General features: G+C 50.9%; 1 protein-coding gene across 1 annotated transcript in view; it reads right to left on the bottom strand.

Annotated features, from left to right (window-relative positions):
* Nucleotides 1-18,538, bottom strand: part of LOC109903067 (cytoplasmic FMR1-interacting protein 1 homolog) — a 77,621-nt gene that overhangs the window by 37,782 nt on the left and 21,301 nt on the right. Inside the window, 6 exon segments of the mRNA XM_031838135.1 lie at nucleotides 39-135; nucleotides 3,775-3,956; nucleotides 4,736-4,837; nucleotides 4,952-5,029; nucleotides 17,853-17,942; nucleotides 18,036-18,156. Of these exon segments, the coding sequence (XP_031693995.1) occupies nucleotides 39-135; nucleotides 3,775-3,956; nucleotides 4,736-4,837; nucleotides 4,952-5,029; nucleotides 17,853-17,942; nucleotides 18,036-18,152 (666 nt within the window). The 5' untranslated portion in view covers nucleotides 18,153-18,156.

Raw genomic sequence — 18,538 nt, 5'->3', positions numbered from 1 at the left:
GAGGGATCTTGTTGTGGTTGGCCAGGTGTGTGTGTTACCTGAGTGATCTTGTTGTGGTTGGCCAGAAACATGGAGAGGTTCTGAGACTCCTGGATGGACGAGGGTTCTGACATCTTCCTGAGGAACTGGGCAGCTCTACAGGGAGGAGAGGAGAGGAAGGGGGGGGAGATGGAGGGAGGAGAGAGAGGGAAGGAGATAGAAGGCAGGAGGAAGAGGGGGAGACAGAGGAAGAACAGTACGTGAGAGATCAAGGCAGCGAGGGGATGCTGAGTGATGATACCATCTAGTGTCTATGATAGCAGGGAGGGGACGCTGAGTGATGATACCATCTAGTGTCTATGATAGCAGGGAGGGGACGCTGAGTGTTGATACCATCTAGTGTCTATGATAGCAGGGAGGGGACGCTGAGTGTTGATACCATCTAGTGTCTATGATAGCAGGGAGGGGACGCTGAGTGTTGATACCATCTAGTGTCTATGATAGCAGGGAGGGGACGCTGAGTGATGATACCATCTAGTGTCTATGATAGCAAATGTGTTCCAGAATACTGCATCTCCCATGGGACTGTAGTTTGACTGCTCATGATAGGATGCTCATATCACTGCTCATGATGGGGCGGCAGGGTTGCCTAGTGGTTAGAGCGTTGGGCTAGTAACCGGAAGGTTGCAAGTTCAAATCCCCGAGCTGACAAGGTACAAATCTGTCGTTCTGCCCCTGAACAGGCAGTTAACCCAATGTTCCTAGGCCGTCATTGAAAATAAGAATTTGTTCTTAACTGACTTGCCTGGTAAAATAAAGGTAAAATTAAAGTAAAAAAATGATAGGATATCACTGCTCATGGTAGGATATCACTGCTCATGGTAGGATATCACTGCTCCTGGTAGGATATCACTGCTCCTGGTAGGATATCACTGCTCCTGGTAGGATATCACTGCTCCTGGTAGGATATCACTGCTCATGGTAGGATATCACTGCTCATGATAGGATATCACTGCTCATGGTAGGATATCACTGCTCATGGTAGGATATCACTGCTCATGGTAGGATATCACTGCTCATGATAGGATATCACTGCTCATGGTAGGATATCACTGCTCATGGTAGGATATCACTGCTCCTGGTAGGATATCACTGCTCATGGTAGGATATCACTGCTCATGATAGGATATCACTGCTCATGGTAGGATATCACTGCTCATGATAGGATATCACTGCTCATATCACTGCTCATGATAGGATATCACTGTATAGTATAGACCTATGGGCCCACCACTGTTCCACCACTGTTGACCAGAGACCTATGGGCCCACCACTGTTCCACCACTGTTGACCAGAGACCCATGGGCCCAGTTCCACCACTGTTGACCAGAGACCCATGGGCCCAGTTCCACCACTGTTGACCAGAGACGCATGGGCCCAGTTCCACCACTGTTGACCAGAGACCCATGGGCCCAGTTCCACCACTGTTGACTAGAGACCCATGGGCCCAGTTCCACCACTGTTGACCAGAGACCCATGGGCCCAGTTCCACCACTGTTGACCAGAGATCGTTGGGCCCAGTTCCACCACTGTTGACCAGAGATCGTTGGGCCCAGTTCCACCAATGTTGACCAGAGATCTTTGGGCCCAGATCCATCACTGTTGACCAGAGACCTATGGGCCCAGTTCCACCACTGTTGACCAGAGACCTATGGGCCCAGTTCCACCACTGTTGACCAGAGACCCATGGGCCCAGTTCCACCACTGCTGACCAGAGACCCATGGGCCCAGTTCCACCACTGCTGACCAGAGACCCATGGGCCCAGTTCCACCACTGCTGACCAGAGACCCATGGGCCCAGTTCCACCACTGTTGACCAGAGACCCATGGGCCCAGTTCCACCACTGTTGACCAGAGACCCATGGGCCCAGTTCCACCACTGTTGACCAGAGACCCATGGGCCCAGTTCCACCACTGTTGACCAGAGACCCATGGGCCCAGTTCCACCACTGTTGACCAGAGACCCATGGGCCCAGTTCCACCACTGTTGACCAGAGACCCATGGGCCCAGTTCCACCACTGTTGACCAGAGACCCATGGGCCCAGTTCCACCACTGTTGACCAGAGACCCATGGGCCCAGTTCCACCACTGTTGACCAGAGACCCATGGGCCCAGTTCCACCACTGTTGACCAGAGACCGTTGGGCCCAGTTCCACCACTGTTGACCAGAGACCGTTGGGCCCAGTTCCACCACTGTTGATCAGAGATCGTTGGGCCCAGTTCCACCACTGTTGACCAGAGATCGTTGGGCCCAGTTCCACCACTGTTGACCAGAGACCCATGGGCCCAGTTCCACCACTGTTGACCAGAGACCCATGGGCCCAGTTCCACCACTGTTGACCTGAGACCCATGGGCCCAGTTCCACCACTGTTGACCAGAGATCGTTGGGCCCAGTTCCACCACTGTTGACCAGATATCGTTGGGCCCAGTTCCACCACTGTTGACCAGAGATCGTTGGGCCCAGTTCCATCACTGTTGACCAGAGATCGTTGGGCCCAGTTCCATCACTGTTGACCAGAGACCTATGGGCCCAGTTCCACCACTGTTGACCAGAGACCTATGGGCCCAGTTCCACCACTGTTGACCAGAGACCCATGGGCCCAGTTCCACCACTGCTGACCAGAGACCCATGGGCCCAGTTCCACCACTGCTGACCAGAGACCCATGGGCCCAGTTCCACCACTGTTGACCAGAGACCCATGGGCCCAGTTCCACCACTGTTGACCAGAGACCCATGGGCCCAGTTCCACCACTGTTGACCAGAGACCCATGGGCCCAGTTCCACCACTGTTGACCAGAGACCCATGGGCCCAGTTCCACCACTGTTGACCAGAGACCCATGGGCCCAGTTCCACCACTGTTGACCAGAGACCCATGGGCCCAGTTCCACCACTGTTGACCAGAGACCCATGGGCCCAGTTCCACCACTGTTGACCAGAGACCCATGGGCCCAGTTCCACCACTGTTGACCAGAGACCCATGGGCCCAGTTCCACCACTGTTGACCAGAGACCCATGGGCCCAGTTCCACCACTGTTGACCAGAGACCGTTGGGCCCAGTTCCACCACTGTTGACCAGAGACCCATGGGCCCAGTTCCACCACTGTTGACCATGGGCCCAGTTCCACCAGTTGACCTGAGACCCATGGGCCCAGTTCCACCACTGTTGACCAGAGATCGTTGGGCCCAGTTCCACCACTGTTGACCAGAGATCGTTGGGCCCAGTTCCACCACTGTTGACCAGAGATCGTTGGGCCCAGTTCCACCACTGTTGACCAGAGATCGTTGGGCCCAGTTCCACCACTATTGACCAGAGACCTATGGGCCCAGTTCCACCACTGTTGACCAGAGACCTATGGGCCCAGTTCCACCACTGTTGACCAGAGACCCATGGGCCCAGTTCCACCACTGCTGACCAGAGACCCATGGGCCCAGTTCCACCACTGTTGACCAGAGACCCATGGGCCCAGTTCCACCACTGTTGACCAGAGACCCATGGGCCCAGTTCCACCACTGTTGACCAGAGACCCATGGGCCCAGTTCCACCACTGTTGACCAGAGACCCATGGGCCCAGTTCCACCACTGTTGACCAGAGACCTTTGGGCCCAGTTCCACCACTGTTGACCAGAGACCTTTGGGCCCAGCTCCACCACTGTTGACCAGAGACCTATGGGCCCAGTTCCACAACAGTGCACTATAAAGGAATAGGTTCCCATGTAGGACCTTTCTGTACCGTTTGTATGCGGAGTGGTCGTTCTTGACGCTACACTTCATGTTCTTGAGTTCATCCAGCACAGCGAACATGTTGATGAACTTCCCCAAGGTCAGGAGGTAGGCCTCGGAGACAAAGTCCTTCCTCCTCTCAGCGTGGCAGAGACGACGCACCTCCCCACAGAACCGGTCTATAGCCAATCGCTGATGAGGAGAAAGAGGGGGGGGGGGGGTCGACATGGATAGAAGGTTTAACAGTTACATTTCAAGAACACATCCTTATATTAATTTAATTTGAACAAATTATTTTAATTAATGTGTACACAATATTTCACAGAACATATGAGAATATTATCTAGAGAGGTGAGGGTGTGTGAGAGAGAGAGGTGAGGGTGTGTGAGAGAGAGAGGTGAGGGTGTGTGAGAGAGAGAGGTGAGGGTGTGTGAAAGAGAGAGGTGAGGGTGTGTGAGAGAGAGAGGTGAGGGTGTGTGAGAGAGAGGGGTGAGGGTGTGTGAGAGAGAGGGGTGAGGGTGTGAGAGAGAGGGGTGAGGGTGTGTGAGAGAGAGGTGAGGGTGTGTGAGAGAGAGAGGTGAGGGTGTGTGAGAGAGAGAGGTGAGGGTGTGTGAGAGAGAGGGGTGAGGGTGTGTGAGAGAGAGGGGTGAGGGTGTGTGAGAGAGAGGGGTGAGGGTGTGTGAGAGAGAGGTGAGGGTGTGTGAGAGAGAGAGAGGTGAGGGTGTGTGAGAGAGAGAGGTGAGGGTGTGTGAGAGAGAGAGGTGAGGGTGTGTGAGAGAGAGAGGTGAGGGTGTGTGTGTGAGAGAGGTGAGGGTGTGTGTGTGAGAGAGGTGAGGGTGTGTGAGAGAGAGAGGTGAGGGTGTGTGAGAGAGAGAGGTGAGGGTGTGTGAGTGAGAGAGGTGAGGGTGTGTGTGTGAGAGAGGTGAGGGTGTGTGAGAGAGGTGAGGGTGCCTCCAGCTGGTTGGTGTTACCTGGAAGTACATAAAGTTCATGAGCTTGGTGACCTCAGGCTCCAGCACCTCCACTGTCTTCTCATAGATCTCCACTCTGTTGGGCTGCTCATTACACTTCACCTGATGAAGGGGAGATGATCGGTAACATATTTACATAGAGGTCCAGTGCACAACAGGTTGCAACTAGAACCCCACAGTATAGACGGTTTGTCAGGTGAGTTATATGGAGGTTACCTGTGGGATAGCGCGAGAGCAGCTCCTCCACGTGTACAGCATCACAGCATACTCCTGGCCCTCCTCCAGCATCTCATTCTAAAGGAAGACAGTTACAAGGCTCTCAAACACAATACAGATACTAGCCTCACTGAGGTTGTTGAGGTACAATACAGATACCAGCCTCTCTCTGAGGTTCCTGAGGTACAATACAGATACTAGCCTCTCTGAGGTTCCTGAGGTACAATACAGATACTAGCCTCTCTCTCTCTCTCTCTCTCAGAGGTACAATACAGCTACTAGCCTCACTGGGGTTGTTGAGGTACAATACAGATACTAGCCTCTCTGAGGTACAATACAGATACTAGCCTCTCTCTCTCTCAGAGGTACAATACAGATACTAGCCTCTCTCTCTCTCTCTCAGAGGTACAATACAGATACTAGCTTCTCTCTCTCTCAGAGGTACAATACAGATACTAGCCTCACTCTCTCTCAGAGGTACAATACAGCTACTAGCCTCTCTCTCTCTCTCTGAGGTACAATACAGATACTAGCTTCTCTCTCAGAGGTACAATACAGATACTAGCCTCACTCTCTCTCAGAGGTACAATACAGATACTAGCCTCACTCTCTCTCAGAGGTACAATACAGATACTAGCCTCTCTCTCTCTCTCTCTCAGAGGTCTCGGTGGTTGGCTGACTGGCTGGCTGGCTGGCTGGCTGACTGGTTGGTTGACTGGCTGGCTGACTGGTTGGTTGGCTGGCTGACTGGCTGGTTGACTGGCTAGTTGGCTGACTGGCTGGCTGGCTGGCTGACTGGCTGGTTGGCTGACTGGCTGACTGGCTGGCTGACTGGCTGGTTGACTGGCTGGTTGGCTGACTGGTTGGTTGACTGGCTGACTAACAGTGCTGTTTCATGGTGACCTGGCGGTCCCTCTAAAACACTAATTACCCCTCACTGGCATTATAATTTTGAATTTGTAAAGTGAGTGTGGAAGAAGTTACATTTTTTGTTGTCGTCTATCAACAATGACAAGCCACCGGGGTCTGACATCTTGGATGGAAAATTACTGAGGATAATAAATGGACGATATTGCCACATCTTCAATCTAAACCTACTATAAAAGGGTGTGTCCTCGGGCCTGAAGGGAGCAAAAGTAATTCCACCACCTAAGAATAGTAGAGCACCCTTTACTGGCTCAAATAGCAGACCAATCAATCTGTTACCAACCCGTAGTGTTTCACCAGATACAATGCTATTTTATGGTAAACAAATTGACAGACTTTCAGTATGCTTATAAGGAAGGACATTCAACAAGCACAGCACTTACACAAATGAATGATGATTGGCTGACAGAAATTGATGACAAAAAGATTGTGGAGCTGTTTTGTTAGACTTCAACCCAGCTTTTGACATTATCGGTCATAATCTGCTGCTGGAAAAACTTGTGTTATGGCTTTAAACTTGTGTTATGGCTTTATGTGTCGGGGGGCTGGGGTCAGATTGTTATATCTGGAGTACTTCTCCTGTCCTATTCGGTGTCCTGTGTGAATCAAAGTGTGCGTTCTCTAATTCTCTCCTTCTCTCTTTCTTTCTCTCTCTCGGAGGACCTGAGCCCTAGGACCATGCCCCAGGACTACCTGACATGATGACTCCTTGCTGTCCCCAGTCCACCTGGCCGTGCTGCTGCTCCAGTTTCAACTGTTCTGCCTTATTATTATTCGACCATGCTGGTCATTTATGAACATTTGAACATCTTGACCATGTTCTGTTATAATCTCCACCCGGCACAGCCAGAAGAGGACTGGCCACCCCACATAGCCTGGTTCCTCTCTAGGTTTCTTCCTAGGTATTGGCCTTTCTAGGGAGTTTTTCCTAGCCACCGTGCTTCTACACCTGCATTGCTTGCTGTTTGGGGTTTTAGGCTGGGTTTCTGTACAGCACTTTGAGATATCAGCTGATGTACGAAGGGCTATATAAATAAATTTGATTTGATTTGATTTGATTCACTAAACTGTAAACCTCAACTCAATCTTATAATGTGGAAAAAACCCACCACCCCTCCCCTATTATTTTCAGCTTATACATACTATACACATTTTATGGATACAGTCTATCTACAATAGTTATATTTTGTTAGTTTTTAGTACTGTCCTTCCTCTACCCTCAACCTCTCCCATCTATTACTGATGTCCATCCAGTTTGATTTCTATTTGCCTTATATTGTTAACTGTGCTGTTTCCAAAACGTTCTGAACCTATGTTGTACGGCACGGTATGTTTAACATTAGTCATCTTGTTATTATTCCCACCCTTCAGCTCCATTCAACCCCTCCCATCTATCTCTTTACACCATCCAGTCCCACCCTTCAGCTCCATTCAACCCCTCCCATCTATCTCTTTACACCATCCAGTCCCACCCTTCAGCTCCATTCAACCCCTCCCATCTATCTCTTTACACCATCCAGTCCCAACCTTCAGCTCCATTCAACCCCTCCCATCTATCTCTTTACATCATCCAGTCCCACCCTTCAGCTCCATTCAACCCCTCCCATCTATCTCTTTACACCATCCAGTCCCACCCTTCAGCTCCATTCAACCCCTCCCATCTATCTCTTAACACCATCCAGTCCCTTCAGCTCCATTCAACCCCTCCCATCTATCTCTTTACACCATCCAGTCCCACCCTTCAGCTCCATTCAACCCCTCCCATCTATCTCTTTACACCATCCAGTCCCACCCTTCAGCTCCATTCAGCCCCTCCCATCTATCTCTTTACACCATCCAGTCCCACCCTTCAGCTCCATTCAACCCCTCCCATCTATCTCTCAACACCATCCAGTCCCACCCTTCAGCTCCATTCAACCCCTCCCATCTATCTCTTTACACCATCCAGTCCCACCCTTCAGCTCCATTCAGCCCCTCCCATCTATCTCTTTACACCATCCAGTCCCACCCTTCAGCTCCATTCAACCCCTCCCATCTATCTCTTTACACCATCCAGTCCCACCCTTCAGCTCCATTCAGCCCCTCCCATCTATCTCTTTACACCATCCAGTCCCACCCTTCAGCTCCATTCAACCCCTCCCATCTATCTCTCAACACCATCCAGTCCCACCCTTCAGCTCCATTCAACCCCTCCCATCTATCTCTTTACACCATCCAGTCCCACCCTTCAGCTCCATTCAGCCCCTCCCATCTATCTCTTTACACCATCCAGTCCCACCCTTCAGCTCCATTCAACCCCTCCCATCTATCTCTCAACACCATCCAGTCCCACCCTTCAGCTCCATTCAACCCCTCCCATCTATCTCTTTACACCATCCAGTCCCACCCTTCAGCTCCATTCAGCCCCTCCCATCTATCTCTTTACACCATCCAGTCCCACCCTTCAGCTCCATTCAACCCCTCCCATCTATCTCTTTACACCATCCAGTCCCACCCTTCAGCTCCATTCAACCCCTCCCATCTATCTCTTTACACCATCCAGTCCCACCCTTCAGCTCCATTCAACCCCTCCCATCTATCTCTTTACACCATCCAGTCCCACCCTTCAGCTCCATTCAACCCCTCCCATCTATCTCTTTACACCATCCAGTCCCACCCTTCAGCTCCATTCAACCCCTCCCATCTATCTCTCTACACCATCCAGTCCCACCCTTCAGCTCCATTCAACCCCTCCCATCTATCTCTCAACACCATCCAGTCCCACCCTTCAGCTCCATTCAACCCCTCCCATCTATCTCTCAACACCATCCAGTCCCACCCTTCAGCTCCATTCAACCCCTCCCATCTATCTCTTTACACCATCCAGTCCCACCCTTCAGCTCCATTCAACCCCTCCCATCTATCTCTTTACACCATCCAGTCCCACCCTTCAGCTCCATTCAACCCCTCCCATCTATCTCTTTACACCATCCAGTCCCACCCTTCAGCTCCATTCAACCCCTCCCATCTATCTCTTTACACCATCCAGTCCCACCCTTCAGCTCCATTCAACCCCTCCCATCTATCTCTTTACACCATCCAGTCCCACCCTTCAGCTCCATTCAACCCCTCCCATCTATCTCTTTACACCATCCAGTCCCACCCTTCAGCTCCATTCAACCCCTCCCATCTATCTCTTTACACCATCCAGTCCCACCCTTCAGCTCCATTCAACCCCTCCCATCTATCTCTTTACACCATCCAGTCCCACCCTTCAGCTCCATTCAGCCCCTCCCATCTATCTCTTTACACCATCCAGTCCCACCCTTCAGCTCCATTCAGCCCCTCCCATCTATCTCTTTACACCATCCAGTCCCTTCAGCTCCATTCAGCCCCTCCCATCTATCTCTTTACACCATCCAGTCCCACCCTTCAGCTCCATTCAGCCCCTCCCATCTATCTCTTTACACCATCCAGTCCCACCCTTCAGCTCCATTCAACCCCTCCCATCTATCTCTTTACACCATCCAGTCCCACCCTTCAGCTCCATTCAACCCCTCCCATCTATCTCTTTACACCATCCAGTCCCACCCTTCAGCTCCATTCAGCCCCTCCCATCTATCTCTTTACACCATCCAGTCCCTTCAGCTCCATTCAGCCCCTCCCATCTATCTCTTTACACCATCCAGTCCCTTCAGCTCCATTCAGCCCCTCCCATCTATCTCTTTACACCATCCAGTCCCTTCAGCTCCATTCAGCCCCTCCCATCTATCTCTTTACACCATCCAGTCCCTTCAGCTCCATTCAGCCCCTCCCATCTATCTCTTTACACCATCCAGTCCCACCCTTCAGCTCCATTCAACCCCTCCCATCTATCTCTTTACACCATCCAGTCCCACCCTTCAGCTCCATTCAACCCCTCCCATCTATCTCTTTACACCATCCAGTCCCACCCTTCAGCTCCATTCAACCCCTCCCATCTATCTCTTTACACCATCCAGTCCCACCCTTCAGCTCCATTCAACCCCTCCCATCTATCTCTTTACACCATCCAGTCCCACCCTTCAGCTCCATTCAACCCCTCCCATCTATCTCTTTACACCATCCAGTCCCACCCTTCAGCTCCATTCAGCCCCTCCCATCTATCTCTTTACACCATCCAGTCCCTTCAGCTCCATTCAGCCCCTCCCATCTATCTCTTTACACCATCCAGTCCCTTCAGCTCCATTCAGCCCCTCCCATCTATCTCTTTACACCATCCAGTCCCACCCTTCAGCTCCATTCAACCCCTCCCATCTATCTCTTTACACCATCCAGTCCCACCCTTCAGCTCCATTCAACCCCTCCCATCTATCTCTTTACACCATCCAGTCCCACCCTTCAGCTCCATTCAGCCCCTCCCATCTATCTCTTTACACCATCCAGTCCCACCCTTCAGCTCCATTCAGCCCCTCCCATCTATCTCTTTACACCATCCAGTCCCACCCTTCAGCTCCATTCAGCCCCTCCCATCTATCTCTCAACACCATCCAGTCCCACCCTTCAGCTCCATTCAGCCCCTCCCATCTATCTCTTAACACCATCCAGTCCCACCCTTCAGCTCCATTCAGCCCCTCCCATCTATCTCTCAACACCATCCAGTCCCACCCTTCAGCTCCATTCAACCCCTCCCATCTATCTCTTAACACCATCCAGTCCCACCCTTCAGCTCCATTCAGCCCCTCCCATCTATCTCTTTACACCATCCAGCCCCTCCCATCTATCTCTTTACACCATCCAGCCCCTCCCATCTCTCTTTACACCATCCAGCCCCTCCCATCTATCTCTTTACACCATCCAGCCCCTCCCATCTATCTCTTTACACCATCCAGCCCCTCCCATCTATCTCTTTACACCATCCAGCCCCTCCCATCTATCTCTTTACACCATCCAGTCCCACCCTTCAGCTCCATTCAGCCCCTCCCATCTATCTCTTTACACCATCCAGTCCCACCCTTTAGCTCCATTCAACCCCTCCCATCTATCTCTTTACACCATCCAGTCCCACCCTTCAGCTCCATTCAGCCCCTCCCATCTATCTCTTTACTCCATCCAGTCCCACCCTTCAGCTCCATTCAACCCCTCCCATCTATCTCTTTACACCATCCAGTCCCACCCTTCAGCTCCATTCAACCCCTCCCATCTATCTCTTTACACCATCCAGTCCCACCCTTCAGCTCCATTCAACCCCTCCCATCTATCTCTTTACACCATCCAGTCCCACCCTTCAGCTCCATTCAACCCCTCCCATCTATCTCTTTACACCATCCAGTCCCACCCTTCAGCTCCATTCAACCCCTCCCATCTATCTCTTTACACCATCCAGTCCCCTCAGCTCCATTCAACCCCTCCCATCTATCTCTTTACACCATCCAGTCCCACCCTTCAGCTCCATTCAGCCCCTCCCATCTATCTCTTTACACCATCCAGTCCCACCCTTCAGCTCCATTCAACCCCTCCCATCTATCTCTTTACACCATCCAGTCCCCTCAGCTCCATTCAACCCCTCCCATCTATCTCTTTACACCATCCAGTCCCACCCTTCAGCTCCATTCAGCCCCTCCCATCTATCTCTTTACACCATCCAGTCCCACCCTTCAGCTCCATTCAGCCCCTCCCATCTATCTCTTTACACCATCCAGTCCCACCCTTTAGCTCCATTCAACCCCTCCCATCTATCTCTTTACACCATCCAGTCCCACCCTTCAGCTCCATTCAACCCCTCCCATCTATCTCTTTACACCATCCAGTCCCACCCTTCAGCTCCATTCAGCCCCTCCCATCTATCTCTTTACACCATCCAGTCCCACCCTTTAGCTCCATTCAACCCCTCCCATCTATCTCTTTACACCATCCTGTCCCACCCTTCAGCTCCATTCAGCCCCTCCCATCTATCTCTTTACACCATCCAGTCCCACCCTTCAGCTCCATTCAACCCCTCCCATCTATCTCTTTACACCATCCAGTCCCACCCTTCAGCTCCATTCAACCCCTCCCATCTATCTCTTTACACCATCCAGTCCCACCCTTCAGCTCCATTCAACCCCTCCCATCTATCTCTTTACACCATCCAGTCCCACCCTTCAGCTCCATTCAACCCCTCCCATCTATCTCTTTACACCATCCAGTCCCACCCTTCAGCTCCATTCAACCCCTCCCATCTATCTCTTTACACCATCCAGTCCCCTCAGCTCCATTCAGCCCCTCCCATCTATCTCTTTACACCATCCAGTCCCACCCTTCAGCTCCATTCAGCCCCTCCCATCTATCTCTTTACACCATCCAGTCCCACCCTTCAGCTCCATTCAGCCCCTCCCATCTATCTCTTTACACCATCCAGTCCCCTCAGCTCCATTCAACCCCTCCCATCTATCTCTTTACACCATCCAGTCCCCTCAGCTCCATTCAACCCCTCCCATCTATCTCTTTACACCATCCAGTCCCACCCTTCAGCTCCATTCAGCCCCTCCCATCTATCTCTTTACACCATCCAGTCCCACCCTTCAGCTCCATTCAGCCCCTCCCATCTATCTCTTTACACCATCCAGTCCCACCCTTCAGCTCCATTCAACCCCTCCCATCTATCTCTTTACACCATCCAGTCCCCTCAGCTCCATTCAGCCCCTCCCATCTATCTCCATATTGGATTCTATTTGTCATATATTGTTCAAAGATGCTGTGATGTTCAGACCTTTCTATCCTCAATCCAAATAAAGTATTATTTTATTATTGATCGATTGACTATAACTGATCACCCGGTATTATTATTGATCGATTGACTATGACTGATCACCCGGTATTGCTATCGGCAGGGTTAGCTCCAGGTAAATATTGCAATTCTTCAGCCATTCCTGGACCTGTGACCAAAAACAAGCTACATATGGACATTACCAAAATAAATTATATCATTATTCTGCCTCATCGCAGCAAAATAGGCAGAGCTGGGAAGGTTGTATCCCCCATATAAATAACCTTCTATTGGTTGCAAGAATTCTGTATAATAATTTAAATATAAAAATGTGAAGTTTTGAATCTGGTGTTGTTTTTGCGTATCAGTTCATAAACCATGTGCCATGGAATCGGTACGTCAAAAATCTCTTTAAACTATTTTGCCATCTATATGGCACAGCTGTCAAATTTTGGGTCCTTAAAATTAAACTGGTATACTTTTTTATTTATCACAATTTTCATTTTACCAATTTTGGTCTTTAATGCAGGGCCGACAGGTTCCTTACTTCCTCCCCCTTCCACTTTTACAGTAATGCTGCAACCAGTCCTATTTATGATGTCATTTACGAAGATGACCTTGTTTATATATATATATATATGATGATTTGTTCTGTCTTTTCTGCTGGATTAAATTGAAATTGCAACCAACTTTCTAGGACTTGTTTTAAAAATAGCGATACTTGGGATATTATGTCCTATTCAAATAACAGAGGTTGTAACCTGAACAAAGGGAGAGGTTGTAACCTGAACAAAGGGAGAGGTTGTAACCTGAACAAAGGGAGAGGTTGTAACCTGAACAAAGGGAGAGGTTGTAACCTGAACAAAGGGAGAGGTTGTAACCTGAACAAAGGGAGAGGTTGTAACCTGAATAAAGGGAGAGGTTGTAACCTGAACAAAGGGAGAGGTTGTAACCTGAACACAGGGAGAGGTTGTAACCTGAACACAGGGAGAGGTTGTAACCTGAACAAAGGGAGAGGTTGTAACCTGAACAAAGGGAGAGGTTGTAACCTGAACACAGGGAGAGGTTGTAACCTGAACACAGGGAGAGGTTGTAACCTGAACACAGGGAGAGGTTGTAACCTGAACACAGGGAGAGGTTGTAACCTGAACAAAGAGAGAGGTTGTAACCTGAACAAAGGGAGAGGTTGTAACCTGAACAAAGGGAGAGGTTGTAACCTGAACACAGGGAGAGGTTGTAACCTGAACAAAGGGAGAGGTTGTAACCTGAACAAAGGGAGAGGTTGTAACCTGAACAAAGGGAGAGGTTGTAACCTGAATAAAGGGAGAGGTTGTAACCTGAATAAAGGGAGAGGTTGTAACCTGAATAAAGGGAGAGGTTGTAACCTGAATAAAGGGAGAGGTTGTAACCTGAATAAAGGGAGAGGTTGTAACCTGAATAAAGGGAGAGGTTGTAACCTGAATAAAGGGAGAGGTTGTAATCTGAATAAAGGGAGAGGTTGTAATCTGAACCCCAGGAAGAGTAGCTGCTGCCTTGGCAGGAACTAATGGGGATCCATAATAAACCCCAGGAAGAGTAGCTGCTGCCTTGGCAGGAACTAATGGGGATCCATAATAAACCCCAGGAAGAGTAGCTGCTGCCTTGGCAGGAACTAATGGGGATCCATAATAAACCCCAGGAAGAGTAGCTGCTGCCTTGGCAGGAACTAATGGGGATCCATAATAAACCCCAGGAAGAGTAGCTGCTGCCTTGGCAGGAACTAATGGGGATCCTGGTTGATGTGGTTGTTACTGACAAGAAGCACATGGCTGAGCTCTTTAATCACCACTTCATTAAGTCAGGATTCCTATTTGACTCAGCCATGCCTCCTTGCCCATCCAACATTTCCTCATCTCCCACGCCTTCTAATGAGTCTAGCCCCGATGCTCCTCCCTAGCCCTGCTACAAAGTTTCTCCCTGCAGGGCGTCCCTTACTCCAAGGTGCTAAAGGGGCCCCTTAAACTGAACCCCCAAAAACATCTGGGTCAGATGGTTTAGACCCTTTCTTCTTTAAGGTTGCTTTAAGTTGATAGGATTTGTTCGATAAAAGGAATATAAATTATTTTTTGTTGCACTGTGGCAAGTGTGCAGGTAAATGGAGGAAGTTGGGCCTTCTGTGGGAGGAGTCCTAGCTAGACGCAGGAGCTGTAAAGTCTTGACCATATCATGCCTTTTCATTTCAAATAGTCTGGGCTTTTAGTAGATCTGAGAATACTTTTTTAGATTTAAAGGAAAATAAATCCTATTTTTGCTGCACCATATCCCTGGCTCTCTGTGAATGCTGCACCATATCCCTGGCTCTCTGTGAATGCTGCACCATATCCCTGGCTCTCTGTGAATGCTGCACCATATCCCTGGCTCTCTGTGAATGCTGCGCCATATCCCTGGCTCTCTGCGAATGCTGCGCCATATCCCTGGCTCTCTGTGAATGCTGCACCATATCCCTGGCTCTCTGTGAATGCTGACCATATCCCTGGCTCTCTGTTAATGCTGCACCATATCCCTGGCTCTCTGTGAATGCTGCACCATATCCCTGGCTCTGTGAATGCTGCACCATATCCCTGGCCCTCTGTGAATGCTGCACCATATCCCTGGCTCTCTGTGAATGCTGCACCATATCCCTGGCTCTGTGAATGCTGCACCATATCCCTGGCTCTGTGAATGCTGCACCATATCCCTGGCTCTCTGTGAATGCTGCACCATATCCCTGGCTCTCTGTGAATGCTGCGCCATATATACATGGTAGGGAACAACCCTGACACAGTCTGGGGTAGTGGCTATGTCCACATGGTAGGGAACAACCCTGACACAGTCTGGGGTAGTGGCTATGTCCACATGGTAGGGAACAACCCTGACACAGGCTGGGGTAGTGGCTATGTTCACATGGTAGGGAACAACCCTGACACAGGCTGGGGTAGTGGCTATGTCCACATGGTAGGGAACAACCCTGACACAGGCTGGGGTAGTGGCTATGTCCACATGGTAGGGAACAACCCTGACACAGTCTGGGGTAGTGGCTATGTCCACATGGTAGGGAACAACCCTGACACAGGCTGGGGTAGTGGCTATGTCCACATGGTAGGGAACAACCCTGACACAGGCTGGGGTAGTGGCTATGTCCACATGGTAGGGAACAACCCTGACACAGGCTGGGGTAGTGGCTATGTCCACATGGTAGGGAACAACCCTGACACAGGCTGGGGTAGTGGCTATGTCCACATGGTAGGGAACAACCCTGACACAGTCTGGGGTAGTGGCTATGTCCACATGGTAGGGAACAACCCTGACACAGGCTGGGGTAGTGGCTATGTCCACATGGTAGGGAACAACCCTGACACAGTCTGGGGTAGTGGCTATGTCCACATGGTAGGGAACAACCCTGACACAGGCTGGGGTAGTGGCTATGTTCACATGGTAGGGAACAACCCTGACACAGGCTGGGGTAGTGGCTATGTCCACATGGTAGGGAACAACCCTGACACAGGCTGGGGTAGTGGCTATGTTCACATGGTAAGGAACAACCCTGACACAGGCTGGGGTAGTGGCTAAGTCACCACATTCACCTCTATTCACAGTGGACGGTGGCCTGCTCGATGTGTCTGGAACCTGGTACTTACCATGCTAGAGTGGACGGTGGCCTGCTCGATGTGTCTGGAACCTGGTACTTACCATGCTAGAGTGGACGGTGGCCTGCTCGATGTGTCTGGAAACAGGTCCTTACCATGCTAGAGTGGACGGAGGCCTGCTCGATGTGTCTGGAACCTGGTACTTACCATGCTAGAGTGGACGGTGGCCTGCTCGATGTGTCTGGTACCTGGTACTTACCATGCTAGAGTGGACGGAGGCCTGCTCAATGTGTCTGGAACCTGGTACTTACCATGCTAGAGTGGACGGTGGCCTGCTCGATGTGTCTGGAACCTGGTACTTACCATGCTAGAGTGGACGGTGGCCTGCTCGATGTGTCTGGAACCTGGTACTTACCATGCTAGAGTGGACGGTGGCCTGCTCGATGTGTCTGGAACCTGGTACTTACCATGCTAGAGTGGACGGTGGCCTGCTCGATGTGTCTGGAACCTGGTACTTACCATGCTAGAGTGGACGGTGGCCTGCTCGATGTGTCTGGAACCTGGTACTTACCATGCTAGAGTGGACGGAGGCCTGCTCGATGTGTCTGGAACCTGGTACTTACCATGCTAGAGTGGACGGTGGCCTGCTCGATGTGTCTGGAACCTGGTACTTACCATGCTAGAGTGGACGGTGGCCTGCTCGATGTGTCTGGAACCTGGTACTTACCATGCTAGAGTGGACGGTGGCCTGCTCGATGTGTCTGGAACCTGGTACTTACCATGCTAGAGTGGACGGTGGCCTGCTCGATGTGTCTGGAACCTGGTACTTACCATGCTAGAGTGGACGGTGGCCTGCTCGATGTGTCTGGAACCTGGTACTTACCATGCTAGAGTGGACGGTGGCCTGCTCGATGTGTCTGGAACCTGGTACTTACCATGCTAGAGTGGACGGTGGCCTGCTCGATGTGTCTGGAACCTGGTACTTACCATGCTAGAGTGGACGGAGGCCTGCTCGATGTGTCTGGAACCTGGTACTTACCATGCTAGAGTGGACGGTGGCCTGCTCGATGTGTCTGGAACCTGGTACTTACCATGCTAGAGTGGACGGTGGCTTGCTCGATGTGTCTGGAACCTGGTACTTACCATGCTAGAGTGGACGGTGGCCTGCTCGATGTGTCTGGAAACAGGTCTTTACCATGCTAGAGTGGACGGAGGCCTGCTCGATGTGTCTGGAACCTGGTACTTACCATGCTAGAGTGGACGGTGGCCTGCTCGATGTGTCTGGAACCTGGTACTTACCATGCTAGAGTGGACGGTGGCCTGCTCGATGTGTCTGGAACCTGGTACTTACCATGCTAGAGTGGACGGTGGCCTGCTCGATGTGTCTGGAACCTGGTACTTACCATGCTAGAGTGGACGGTGGCCTGCTCGATGTGTCTGGAACCTGGTACTTACCATGCTAGAGTGGACGGTGGCCTGCTCGATGTGTCTGGAACCTGGTACTTACCATGCTAGAGTGGACGGTGGCCTGCTCGATGTGTCTGGAACCTGGTACTTACCATGCTAGAGTGGACGATGGCCTGCTCGATGTGTCTGGAACCTGGTACTTACCATGCTAGAGTGGACGGTGGCCTGCTCGATGTGTCTGGAACCTGGTACTTACCATGCTAGAGTGGACGGTGGCCTGCTCGATATATCTGGCGATCCCCGTCACAAAGGCATTACGGTCCTCAAAGTTGGTGTTGAAGTTGGGCTTTGGAGAGAGAGAGGATGTTTTAATCAAATTAAATCTACATTCAGGTGTTTACCTGCTGAGCTTGACAGGAGATCTGAGAACAGTTCTTACCTGGTACATGAGGGAGCAGGGCAGGGGCTCGATGCAGGGCTGCTGGTCTGGGAGAGGCAGCTCCTCCAGAAGGTCCACATTGGACAGAGCATCCTCCAGGGTCACCGTGGACGCCATGCTGCTGCAACAACACAGATATAGGAGTTAGATATATGATGCTGCAACAACACACAGATATAAGTCAGGACTCCTATTTGACTCAGCCATGCCTCCTTGTCCATCCAACATCAGATTTGCCACCAATGCTCCTATAGGACACATCAGTGCACTCTATACTCCTCTGTAAACTGGTCATCTCTGTTATACCTGTCGCAAGACCCACTGGTTGATGCTTATTTATAAAACCGTCTTAGGCCTCCCTCCCCTATCTGAGATATCTACTGCAGCCCTCATAGGCCTCCCTCCCCTATCTGAGATATCTACTGCAGCCCTCATAGGCCTCCCTCCCCTATCTGAGATATCTACTGCAGCCCTCATAGGCCTCCCTCCCCTATCTGAGATAT

Source organism: Oncorhynchus kisutch, linkage group LG13 (genome assembly GCF_002021735.2).
Source record: "Oncorhynchus kisutch isolate 150728-3 linkage group LG13, Okis_V2, whole genome shotgun sequence".
NCBI classification, from domain to species: Eukaryota; Metazoa; Chordata; class Actinopteri; order Salmoniformes; family Salmonidae; genus Oncorhynchus; species Oncorhynchus kisutch.
The sequence above is the reverse complement of the archived record's forward strand: the minus strand, read 5'-3'. Positions and strand labels throughout refer to the sequence as shown.